The sequence below is a fragment of the Notolepis coatsorum genome (assembly GCF_963971535.1).
Source record: "Notolepis coatsorum genome assembly, chromosome: 14".
NCBI classification, from domain to species: domain Eukaryota; kingdom Metazoa; phylum Chordata; class Actinopteri; order Aulopiformes; family Paralepididae; genus Notolepis; species Notolepis coatsorum.
The window spans coordinates 115,269,207-115,282,337 of record NC_140178.1 but is presented as its reverse complement, the minus strand read 5'-3'; the positions used below and the strand labels follow the sequence as shown (position 1 = coordinate 115,282,337).

The 13,131-nt window shown below is 49.0% G+C and overlaps 1 protein-coding gene across 1 annotated transcript; it reads left to right on the top strand.

The window, feature by feature from the left end:
* The first annotated feature begins 288 nt into the window (after window positions 1-288).
* On the top strand, window positions 289-8,853 carry coa3b (cytochrome C oxidase assembly factor 3b). Its single transcript, XM_084329370.1, has 2 exons — window positions 289-582; window positions 8,537-8,853. The coding sequence occupies exons 1-2, from the start codon at window positions 420-422 to the stop codon at window positions 8,641-8,643; spliced, it is 270 nt and encodes an 89-aa protein (XP_084185496.1). The 5' UTR covers window positions 289-419; the 3' UTR covers window positions 8,644-8,853.
* The last annotated feature ends 4,278 nt before the right edge of the window (window positions 8,854-13,131 follow it).

Below are 13,131 nucleotides of genomic sequence, written 5' to 3'. Positions count from 1 at the left end.
CTTTTCTGGACTCTTTTTGTATCACAAACAGTACTGTATTTGCCCATCTGGTATGTCATAAATGTATAGATGTAGCAGTACTGTCTATCTGTATGTCATGTATGTCATATATGTCCTGATGAATTGAAAATGGGGGACCCTGATGTAAACAAGACGAAAGTCTTTCTCTGGTCTGCATGCAATCTGTTAATAAAGTTTTCAATCAATCAATCAATAGTAGCAAGCTGCTCTCCACTGCACTAGGTGGCGACAAAGCGCCTACAGCGACACATATCGCGCCATGAAGAACTAAAGAAGAAACGGCAGATGTCACCGGCGCAGAGCTGAGCTAACAGAAGCTAATAGGAGCTAACAGAAGCTAACAGGAGCTAACAGACGCTAACAGGAGCTACAACAACAACACCCTGCAGCAGGGCGACATGGCGGAGGACGGCTCGGTCAGCAGCGGCTCCCTGACGGCGGCTCAGAAGCAGCTGCAGCGCCGCCGGGCGGAGATGAACTACTGGAGGAGGAGCGGCGAGAAGCTCCGCACCAGGAACCTGCTGACGGCTCTGACCATAGGAGCGTTCGTGGTCGGCATGTGTATCCTTCACCCTGTCCGTCGATACACAACTAATGTTGTTATAGTTATAACCATTCATATGAAAAGACATGGGCATTAATACAAAAGATCATATTTAGAGTTGACGTCGGGAAACTGCGGACGTCGTTCTTGAAGGTCGACATGACTATTCGTTATGTTTCATGTTCTTTAACCCGTTCACTACCACACTACCCTTTACTATCTATCACACTACAGAAACAGTCTGTAGTGTGATATTAAAGGGTTAACCTTATGTAGTGTGGTAGTGAAATTGTTAACCCTCTGTAGTGTGGTAGTGAAAGGGTTAACCGTCTGTGTTGTTGTCGCAGTGAAAGGGTTAACCGTTTGGTACTAGTGTGTACTGGTAGTGAAAGGTTTAACGGCATATTCATCGACATCTTGATGTATCCCATAATTTAAATTTTAAATATACTGTAAACGTCCATATCTCTACAGTTATGGAGTTGACACTGTCTGTCATGACCTTGTGATCATTAGTCATCAGAACCAGTCCTGACCCCACGCTGCGCTCGGTCTGTCCTCGTCATCAGAACCAGTCCTGACCCCACGCTGCTTTCAGTCTGTCCTCGTCATCAGAACCAGTCCTGACCCCACGCTGCTTTCAGTCTGTCCTCGTCATCAGAACCAGTCCTGACCCCACGCTGCTTTCAGTCTGTCCTCGTCATCAGAACCAGTCCTGACCCCACGCTGCGCTCGGTCTGTCCTCGTCATCAGAACCAGTCCTGACCCCACGCTGCGTTCAGTCTGTCCTCGTCATCAGAACCAGTCCTGACCCCACGCTGCGCTCGGTCTGTCCTCGTCATCAGAACCAGTCCTGACCCCACGCTGCGTTCTGTCCTCGTCATCAGAACCAGTCCTGACCCCACGCTGCGCTCGGTCTGTCCTCGTCATCAGAACCAGTCCTGACCCCACGCTGCGCTCAGTCTGTCATCAGAACCAGTCCTGACCCCACGCTGCGCTCAGTCTGTCATCAGAACCAGTCCTGACCCCACGCTGCGCTCGGTCTGTCCTCGTCATCAGAACCAGTCCTGACCCCACGCTGCGCTCGGTCTGTCCTCGTCATCAGAACCAGTCCTGACCCCACGCTGCGCTCGGTCTGTCCTCGTCATCAGAACCAGTCCTGACCCCACACTGCGCTCGGTCTGTCCTCGTCATCAGAACCAGTCCTGACCCCAAGCTGCGTTCGGTCTGTCCTCGTCATCAGAACCAGTCCTGACCCCACGCTGCGCTCGGTCTGTCATCAGAACCAGTCCTGACCCCACGCTGCGCTCGGTCTGTCCTCGTCAGCTGTTAAAGTCCTACATGTACCATCATGTGTAAAATCTGTGTAAGCAAAGCGCACGATTCGGGGCGTCTCTTTAGGCATCTTAAGTACTGAACATGAGGGTATCGACGTGAATCAGCATGTAGGTGGAACACTGCCTTTGCACGAAATTAAATAATGTTACGGTATTAACACTTTGATTGCCTAAGGCTAAATTCATTATATACCATAGGTTGCCGGCTCTATTTGTCTATGGAGAAATTCCCCTTCTTTGCAGGGCTATAACATTTTAAATTCTATTGCTACATTGCCATTATTAGGGCCCATTCAAAGTCCTATATGTATTGTTCATTGTGTAGCAACGTTACTTTTTCATTCACATATTCATAGTAAAGTATGGTCTAATGCAGGGGTAGGCAACCCTAGGCACGCGTGCCTGCATAGACACGCGGGGGCATTTGCATAGGCACAGGGGGCAGCACAAAAAAAATAAAAAATATTATTTAATTTTTTTTTTTTTTTTTTTTTTTGTTGCTTTGAAATATTATAGTGAACTATTTTGCACTGTTGTCGCATTTATCTTGTTGAAATCCTCCCACAGGTTCTTTTTACTTCCACATATTTAATTGAGACCCTTTATTTGTTTATTATTTCAATTTAGCTGGAAATACATTGCTACATCATTCAGTAACATTTGCAGAGCCTTATAACAAAAACATTATTACGGTCACCATTGTGACCAGTGGGATTAATCAACAAATTGTATTATTTATTTTTCTATTTCATTGAACATTGCACATGTTAAAAGCCATTTTTTTACTCAAAATGTGAGTATACCAAGTCAACTTGTGTTCTTAAAACAATGACAATAAACATAGTTTTATTAGGTTGAAATAATGTGGTTGTGTACTTATTTTTCTGTTAACTTATTATGGATTGAAAACTGAAAACCTTAATGCACAGTAACTGAACTCAATATTTTTAAGTTCTGGTAACTAATAATTTTTTTTTACAGTGTAGTCTTGCGATCAATCAAAACTTATTTACACGATATACCTCACATTCACCCTCCATTCACATCCTGGTGTTCTCCTGGTGTTCTCCATTAGGCCTGTAGGTGGAGCTATGACAGCACACGTACAGTACACACACCGATGGTGTGTGATGTGTCCAAAAATGAATGGGCAAATGTGAGTGAAATGAACGCACTGTATGCAGCTGTTTGTCTGCATTGCATCCCCCCCCCCCCCCCCCAACTCAGATTTAGGGTTGATACAACCATCATAATAATATTGTTAATAATAACAATAACAATAATGATGTAATAATGTAAAAATTATCATTAAAAAGACCTGATTATGAGAAAAAATAATTACGATGCATGGAATATTGTTGAGGCACACTAGTTACAACTATATTTCAAACAGGCACTCCATGTCAAAAAGGTTGCTGACCCCTGGTCTAATGTATAAGTATGTTTTCATCTCTTTCTGCAGCTTTCTCCAGAACGTGATCTATAGCCCCAAATGCATTATATTGATGATGAAATACAGTTTGATGGCAATCGGGGCGATATAAAAAATTTCAATTGGACGTACTTCTAGAATGATCTACGTATGATCTGATGATGACCGGATGGGCGGGGGATCGTTTATAATTCCGTGGGCAGCGTTATATCATTCATCTAGTGTGGGTCATATGTTCATCATAACAGTTTATATGGAACACGTTAAAAAATAACGCTGAATCTTACCGGATCTTCCTCGCGCCGTTGGACGATCAGCGTGGTGTAGACCGTTTTCGATTATGGGATGTTTATCCTGATGAACCATTTCCAGCTTGTATAATACTATATACGTCCAAATAACGTTGTTTATTGAGTTAGGGCGAGCGATTGATCATCCAGTGTGTTGAGATGGAGTCCGGCTACCGGACGCGAGTGCCCGGAGCTCATATGTGAACAGGTGGGTTTTTAGCTTGGTTTTGAAGAGGTTGATGGTGTCAGAGCCTCGGATGAGGGGGGAGAGGGAGTTCCACAGTCTGGGGGCTGCTGCAGCGAAAGCTCGGTCTCCCAGTGTGGAACGCCTGGTGCGGGGGATGGTGAGGAGGTCGGAGTTGGAGGATCGGAGGCCTCGTGCTGGAGTGTAGGGGTGGAGTAGGTTGGTCAGGTAGGAAGGGGCCAACCCGTGCAGGGATTTGTAGGTGAGGAGGAGGATCTTGTAGGGGATTCGATAGTTGATGGGGAGCCAGTGGAGTTTTTGCAGGGTGGGGGTGATGTGCTGCCAGGGTTTGGTGCGCGTGAGGACCCTCGCAGCAGAGTTTTGGACGTACTGTAAACGATCCAGAACCTTCTTGGAGGCACCAAGAAGGACTCCGTTACAGTAGTCGAGGCGGGAAGTGATGAAGGCGTGAATGAGTGTTTCCGCTGAGGTGTCGGAGAGTGAGGGGCGGAGGCGGGAGATGGTTCTGAGGTGGAAGAAGGCGGATCTGGTGACAGACTTGACGTGAGGGTGAAATGAGAGGGTGGAGTCCAGTATGACGCCCAGGTTCCTTACCTCTGTGGAGGGGCAGATGGAGTAGCCATCCACGGAGAGAACAAGGTGGTCGATCTTTTGGAGGAGGGCTGGGGAGGCTACAACTATGAGTTCGGTTTTCTTACTATTGAGTTGGAGGAAATTGGTGGTCATCCATATTTTTATGTCCTGGAGGCAGGCAGTGAGGGAGGGGGGAGGAAGGGGGGCCGAGGGTTTGGTGTGGAGGTAGAGCTGTGTGTCGTCTGCATAGAAGTGGAAGTGGAGGCCGTGTTTCCTTATGATGTCACCGAGTGGGAGGAGGTAAATCATAAAAAGGAGCGGACCTAGCACCGAACCCTGGGGAACACCCTGTTTAACAAGTGCTGGAGTTGACCTGGAGCCCCCGAGGGAAACATACTGCCACCTGTTGGTGAGGTAGGATGTGAACCAGGACAAGGGGGTACCAGTGATGCCAAGGACACTTTCCAGGCGGTCTAGGAGGGTAGAGTGTGAGATGGTGTCGAAGGCAGCTGAGAGGTCCAGGAGGATGAGGATGTTGATGTTGCCAGCATCAGCAGCCATGAGGAGGTCATTTGTCACCTTGATCAGGGCGGTCTCGGTGCTGTGTTTAGCCCTGAACCCAGACTGGAGTGGTTCAAACAGGTCATGGTAGGCCATGTGACTCTGTAGCTGGGCGGCTACTGCGCGCTCGAGGACCTTGCTGAGGAAGGGGAGGTTTGAGATGGGGCGGAAGTTGTTGAGGTTATCGGGGTCCAGACCGGGTTTTTTTAGAATTGGGGTGACTGCTGCCACCTTTAAGTCAGCAGGGACGGAGCCAGTGGACAGGGATGAATTAATGATGTCTACCATGAGAGGGCAGAGGGCAGGCAGGCCAGCCTTCACCAGGGTGGTGGGCATAGGGTCCAGAGAGCAGGTGGAAGATTTAGAGCCAGACACCAGCTTCGTAATGGAGTCGGTGTCCACCAGGGAGAAGGATGAAAAGGAGTGGGTGGGATGGGGCAGAGGGTCATGTTTAGCAACCGGAGGTGTGGGGGACACAGGAGTAGACTGGAGCTGCTGGTAGATGGCGTCGATTTTGTTTTGGAAGAATTCCGTGAATCTGTTGCAGAGATCAGAGGAGGTGGTCTGGAGGGGGTTGTCGGGGGGCTTGAGGAGTTTGGTGATGGTGGAGAAGAGGGCTTTGGAATTCCCTTGTCCTTTGGAGATGATATCGGAGTAGAAGGAGGACTTGGTTTGGGTGAGGGCGAGTCTGTAGGAAATGATGTGGTCAGAGTAGGCCTGGGCATGGACAGCGAGGCCTGTTTTCCTGCAGCGCCTCTCCAACTGGCGGCCCTTGGCTTTCATGGAGCGGAGCTCAGGGGTGTACCAGGGGGCGGAGTGTGTAAATGTGACGGTGCGGGTTTTGAGGGGTGCGAGGGAGTCCAGGATGGCAGCTAGGGCTGTGTTGTAGGTGTTCACCAACTCAATGGTTGAGAGCAGCTGAGGATCATGAGCGAGGTGGGAGCTCAGGGCGTTGGTGAGGTCAGTGGGGGTGATGTTTTTTGTGTTCCTGTACGTCATGGGGCGCTGTGGGCGGCCAGGGGAGGAGGGGAGAGAAACTGAGAACTTGACGGCAAGATGGTCAGCAACGTGGAGGTCCACGCCACTGAGATTGGAGGGAGTGATGGTCTCGGTGGAACACACCAGGTCCAGTATATGGCCTCTGGTGTGGGTGGTGAAATCTACATGCTGGGTGAGATTGTGGCAGTCAAGGAGGGACAGGAGGTCGTCGGAGGCGGTGATGTTGTCAACGTGAATGTTGAAGTCGCCAAGGAGGAGAATTGAGGAGATGGATGAGCTGACAGAGGTGAGTAGGTCAGATAATTCCGAAATAAACACAGGGGAGGGAGGGGGGGGACGGTAGATCAGGATGACAAGCACAGGCTGGGGGCCAAGCAGTTTGAAGGCAAGGCATTCAAATGATGTAGCAGGAGGGGTGGGGACAGCCTTAACCTTGAAACAGGTACGATGGAGAACAGCAAGTCCACCACCCCGCTTACCAACACGGGGTTGTTGTAGATATGTGTAGCCTGGTGGGGTGGCCTGGTTGAGTGTTAGGAACTCATTTGGTATCTGCCAAGTCTCGACAAGGCAGGTAAAGTCAAATTTATGGTCCAGGATGATGTCATTGATGTAGTGGGATTTGTTGTTGAGGGACCGAGTGTTGAGGAGAGCAAAACTGGTCATGTGAACAGGGGCAGGAGTGCTGGGAGTGTGTCGTTGTAAGGGCCGGAGTAGGCTAAAATCCACTCCACGTTTTCTAAAATCCTTTGTGAGTATTGCTCTCGCGATACTCCCCATACTGTTCTGCAGAGGTCTCGCAGGGTTTCCCGAGCTACTAGCGCCAGCTGTAACGGAGATCTGATGACGCGTCAGATGTGCGACACGGCGATCAGCTGAGCAGATGGATGGGATGGTTGGGTGACCAAACTGGGAGTAAACAAACTTCCTCTGAGTGCTTCTGTGGATGTAGCGAGGTCGGCGGAGAAGTCCAAGTTGTTTTATGAGTGTGCCGAACGTTGGAAAGTTGTGGTTGTTGAGACTCAGGAGTTGCGGGATGGAGTATTTCAACATACTGGGCGCCGACGCGGTTAGCCAAATGCTAACTGTTAGCCACGGAGAACTGATGTTTGGTGCGGAGAGTTGGAGTGCTAGTAGCCAGACGGACCATAGCATGGCGGGAGGCGAGTGGAAGTCCGGGGGAGGAAACAGGAGAGCTGAGACTCCAGATGGAACACAGGAGGATCGGGTCGTCGGGAGGGAGAGGGACCGACCGGCAGGCGGCTGGTGATCGGTAGCCGTCAGATCAGTCGAAGACCGTGCACAAAAGTAAATCCCAGGGTAAGACGCTTTGAAGCAATCTAATGTTTAGTCGTGTAATTTTGTCTAAAAGAAAGCTAAAAAGCAGGTAAACACTTAAAACTAACTAAATCTACGTTTAGTCGTGTGCATTTGTCTAAAAGAAAGCTAAAAAGCAGGTTAAAACTTAGAGACGTAGGAGAAGCGGCGAACAGATGAGCGCCAGCGTCCTCTCACTAGCAGTCTCTAATGTACAGTTTTGCATGAGCACTTCCTGTTTGGGGCGCCCCTCCCTCTTGGCCGATCTGCCGATCGGCCACCAGATGGCGCTCTCGAACCGTTAGACAGTTGGTGGGAGCCCACCAGCACATCTCAGGGCTCCGGAAAGAAAATATGATTTCGATCACAGATTTTTGAAATATTGATATCAAAGACTAGTTACGGCGTCCTCGGCACCTTTAGCATGGCTCTGAATGACGTGAAAAAGCGTTTTCCGGCAATCAAAGTGTTATAGCCATCAATATCGTATGCCAAATGATTAGGGCCTCTTACAAAAAAACAAAACTGTATTTATAAATTAACACGTCTGAGTCCTTGTCTGCACCTTCCGAGTCCGAATGCAGTCAATGCTCGAGTCAGAGTCATTAGTGCTCAAGTCCAAGTCGAGTCACGAGTCCTGAAAATGAGTCCAGGACTCGAACTTGAGTTCTACAACACTGCTACATGCATGCACACTGTAACTATTGTAAAGCTTTCAGGATCGATGTTATTGTCACAGTGTAGAGTGACATCCTTTGTTTCAGAATCTATGTTATTGTCACAGTGTAGAGTGACATCCTTTGTTTCAGGATCGATGTTATTGTCACAGTGTAGAGTGACATCTTTTGTTTCAGGATCGATGTTATTGTCACAGTGTAGAGTGACATCCTTTGTTTCAGGATCGATGTTATTGTCACAGTGTAGAGTGACATCTTTTGTTTCAGGATCGATGTTATTGTCACAGTGTAGAGTGACATCCTTTGTTTCAGGATCGATGTTATTGTCACAGTGTAGAGTGACATCCTTTGTTCCTTGGCTCCTGGCAGCAGCGTCAACACAGCGTGGTACAAAAGAAGCCATCAAAACTATAGGATTTAAAGATTAGCAGCTTAGCAATGACAACAGAATTACAATGATCAATTTACAATACAAGTGTAGAAGTGTGCAAATCTGATTTATTATTATTATGTCCATCTTGTAAGACAGAAAGGTTCATCTGTTCAGCATGTGTTTGGTCTTTAACCTCCATCTCCTCAGTCAGTTACACCATCTTGTCGGTGAAACAGGAGAGGATCATGGACGAGATCGATGATGAAGCCAGGATCCACCACATCAGAGGGCCTCGCACAGGGGCCAACTCCTAGAGCCCTCTCACACTATCCCACGAACCAACTCCTAGAGCTCCTCTCACACTATCTCAGGAACGACGGAACGAGTCACGACCGCTGTTCCTGACCGGGTGTCATGACCACCACTCACCACAAGGTGGCAGCAGACCCACATTGATGTGCTGGGACAGATTATCCAAGCCTCCCAACATTGTTTAGTTATAGACCACTAATATAGATGTGTATTTAAATTATATATATATATATATATATATATATATATATATATATATATATATATATATATATATATATATATATATATATATATATATAATGTTATAGACAACTGATTCACGAGAGTCAGGACAAAACATGTCCTACAGGGAAAAGTGTTATTTTTGTTAAAAATAAAGGCAATAAAAGAGATTGTACCTAAAGGAACTGTGTACCACAATATTATTTCCATATGTATTTAAATCATTTAAATGTAATAATTTGTCTATGTGCTCTGTACCTGGACGTCACCAGGTCCCCGAAATCTGAATTTAAAACTGACTGAAGTGTTAAAGATTCTTAAAATGTAAAAAGGTGAGGATATGTATAACATTCTAGACGGGTTTCTTTGCAGTTATAACAGATATTATATCAACATATATAACAGATCCATCATAACAGTACTCAACCAGAGGCAGACATAGATAAGATAAAATAATCCTTTATTGATCCCCTTGGGGAAATTTGGGTGTCAAAGCAGCATGGGGGGGGGGGGGGATACAGGGTGGGGTATGCATAGCTTCACAGTCCTATACAGTCCAGTATCTACAGTATATACACTATAGATACACTTAAGGCATAGATACAAATACAATATAGTAATATAAAAAGCACAAACACAAGATAGTCTCTAGTTCTCACGTCCCGAGTTGTGACAGTGATAGTTCTGGCAGCAGAACCGGCCGTCCGAGCCCTTTGTTGTAGAGCCTGATGGCTGCCGGTATAAAGGACCGGCCCAGGCGGTTTGTGGTGTGTCGGGGGGGATGAGATAGATACCAGAAAGGAGACATGTCACTGGTCTATAGATAAAATACATGTCACTGGTCTATAGATAAAATACATGTCACTGGTTTATAGATAAAATACATGTCACTGGTTTATAGATAAAATACATGTCACTGGTCTATAGATAAAATACATGTCACTGGTTTATAGATAAAATACATGTCACTGGTCTATAGATAAAATACATGTCACTGGTCTATAGATAAAATACATGTCACTGGTCTATAGATAAAAATACATGTCACTGGTCTATAGATAAAATACATGTCACTGGTCTATAGATAAAATACATGTCACTGGTCTATAGATAAAATACATGTCACTGGTCTATAGATAAAATACATGTCACTGGTCTAGATAAAATACATGTCACTGGTTTATAGATAAAATACATGTCACTGGTTTATAGATCAAATACATGTCACTGGTCTATAGATAAAATACATGTCACTGGTTTATAGATAAAATACATGTCACTGGTTTATAGATAAAATACATGTCATAACTATGGAGGTCTGACATCATAACTCTATGGAGGTCTAACATCATAACTTTGGAGCTCTAACATAACTATGGTCTGACATAACTATGGACGAAAGGTTATCCTATAACCTAGTTATATGAATACTGGCTGAGCGTCTCGCTCTAGCCATAATGAGATATCTTATCTCCAGCACCTACTGTGCTCATGAACAAACAATTGCACTCTCATGCACGTGACCAGGCCACGCCCCCGCGTCCTACTATATGACGCCGGACATGGTCACACTCCCCCTTCCACAGAAAAAGTTTCCAACACTGAAAACCCAACCAAGGGACCTCAGGGCGCTAAGAGCGAGACGCTCAGCCAGTATTTATATAACTAGGTTATAGGATAACCTTTCGTTATATTATCATACAGGCCAACCGCGTCTCGCTCTAGCCATAATGAGATATGGGGCAGAGCAGACGCGTGGCCTGACAAGTGTACCCCCTGAGGGCCCGCAAGCCCTACTACCAGGGGGGAGGGGAGTCCCGTCCACTCGCCCGTCCTAACGAAGGGGGGGAAGGCAGTCAACTCCACCAAAGTGCGAAAAAGAGGGAACCAGAGACCCCTAAAAACGCACAGTACAGGCGGGACCACGTGTGACACATCACCCCGTGGCACACACCCCTGCTAACCCACCGACAGGCGGGACGCAGGGGAGGTCCCAGACCTCAGAACCGCCTGGGAGACAGAACCCCCAGTCATGTCCATGAGGTAAAACTTAACGAAGGGACCCGGGGAGGACCAGGAGGCCGCAGCACAGATGTCCTCCACCGAGGCCCCCCTAACAAGGCGGCAGAGGCCGCCACTCCACGAGTGGAGTGCGCCCTGACACCCCCAGGGGGGGCCTGTCCAGCCAACGTGTAGCAAAGGGCAATGCCCTCGCACAACCAATATGACAGGCGCTGCATGGACAGTGCCTTACCAGCGCGAGGGCCACCGTAACAAACAAAAAGTTGATCGGCAGCCCTGAGATCCAGAGTCCGACTGAGGTAAACCCCCAAAGCACGGACAGGACACGACAAATGAAGGCTCGCCTCTAACCCACTAGCGTGGGGAGGCGGATGAACGCCTGAATCACAATATCCCCGGAGCGAAAAGAGCTCCGGATATTCTTTGGCACGAAGACTGGATTAGGCCTCAGAGTCACACCGCTATTGGCACGAATAGACAGGCACACAGGCCGCACCGAGAGAGCACACAGCTCACCCACGTGCTTAGCGGAGGTGACGGCCAGCAGGAACGCAGTCTTGAAGACAGCTGCTCCAACGGCGCCTGCTCAAAAGGCTCAACGGGGCCTCAGACAACTGGCCGAGGACCAGTTGGAGGTCCCAACTCGGAGACAGAGAACGTTCCACCGGCTTGAGACGCCGAGCGTCAAGCAGGAACGTCCCACGAGAGGGTGGCTGAACAACGTTCCGCCCCCACACTCGACCATACGCCACTCCCCAGCGTAAGCCGTGGTAGAGGACGGAGCGCGCGTACCGGATAGCGTTAACCACAGAATATTCAAGACGCATCCCCACCAGATTCACACTGTCAGCAGCCAAACCTAGAGGCTGCCCCAGAACAGGAAGGCAGAACAGAGTTCTGCGTGCCTGAGAGAAGGCCTGCAGTGACCACGGAACAGGCCACGGCGGGGCCACACAGAGCTGAATCAGGGCCAGGGACCACACAGCTGAGCCCCGGCCCGGCACCACCAGGACCAAGTCCCGCGCTCCCGACGTACCCGCCCCAACAGCTGAGCTATCAGGTGTAAGGGGGGAAAGTGTACAGAATCCCGGACGGCCACGGAATCGGTCCCAGACCTGCCCGACTATGTCTGGACATAATCCCCACTCGTCAGGGTGAGGACCGCCCAGCGACATCACACCTGCACCCACATTCACCCTGCCGGGGATGTGGAGAGCCCTCAGGCTGCGCAGATGGAGAACGCCCATAGCCAGAGCCCGACCGCCGCCCGGTGCAGACGGGGGGAGCAAACTCCACCTTGTCTGACAATATACAACGCTGACGTCATGTTGTCCATCCTGACCAAAACATGCTTGCCCACCACAAGGTGGTAGAGCCATTTGAGGACCAGAAGGACTGCCTTCAATCCCAACACATTGAATGTAGCACAGACCGGGCAGCATGGCAGCTGCCCCCTACTGCGTTGGTCCGACACGTCCCCCCCCATCCCATGAGGGAGGCATCGGTGAAAACCGTGACGTGTGACAGCCTGCTTCCCAAGGGGACCCCGCACGTGACCAGACCCTCGCCAGAAGACGAGGTCCCCCAGTACTGACATGGGAACCTTCAGCCGCTTCCATATGTCTCACACCGGGTCCATTTCCATACCGGAAAAAAACACCTCTGCATCCTCCCCATGAAGAGGAGGCCAAGAGGGACCCCAGCAGCAGGCGCATCACGGACAGCGCCGTAACCGTCCTAGGACGGAACCTCCAAAGCGCGCCGAGAACCCAATCACTCGCCGCCGCTCCGAGAGGGATGCCCATATAGACCTTGAGCTTAGAAAAAGCCCAAGTACTCCACCCGTTGACTGGGAAGAGGAGAACTCTACTTCCAGTCTACAGCAAAACCCAGGCTGGTGAGACACCACCTGCCTGGTATGAGACCTGGCGATCTACCCTGACCGGCCAAGGACCAGAACGTCGTCCAGGGCAGAATACAATTCGTAACCCCCGACGACGCAGAGGCCCCAGTGCGGTCTACACGCACTTGGTGAAGATGCGGGGAGCCAGAGAATAGCCGAACGGCAGCCTCTGGTACTCGTACGCTAAGCCCTGAAAAGGAAGCGTAGGTAAGCCCTAGGATGGAAGATCGGGATGCGAATATGCATCCTACAGGTCTATGGAGGAGAACCAGGCCCCCACCTGACAGCGTCTAACAGGTGGGAGACGGTAAAAATTCTGAACCTTCCATGGGCCAGGTCC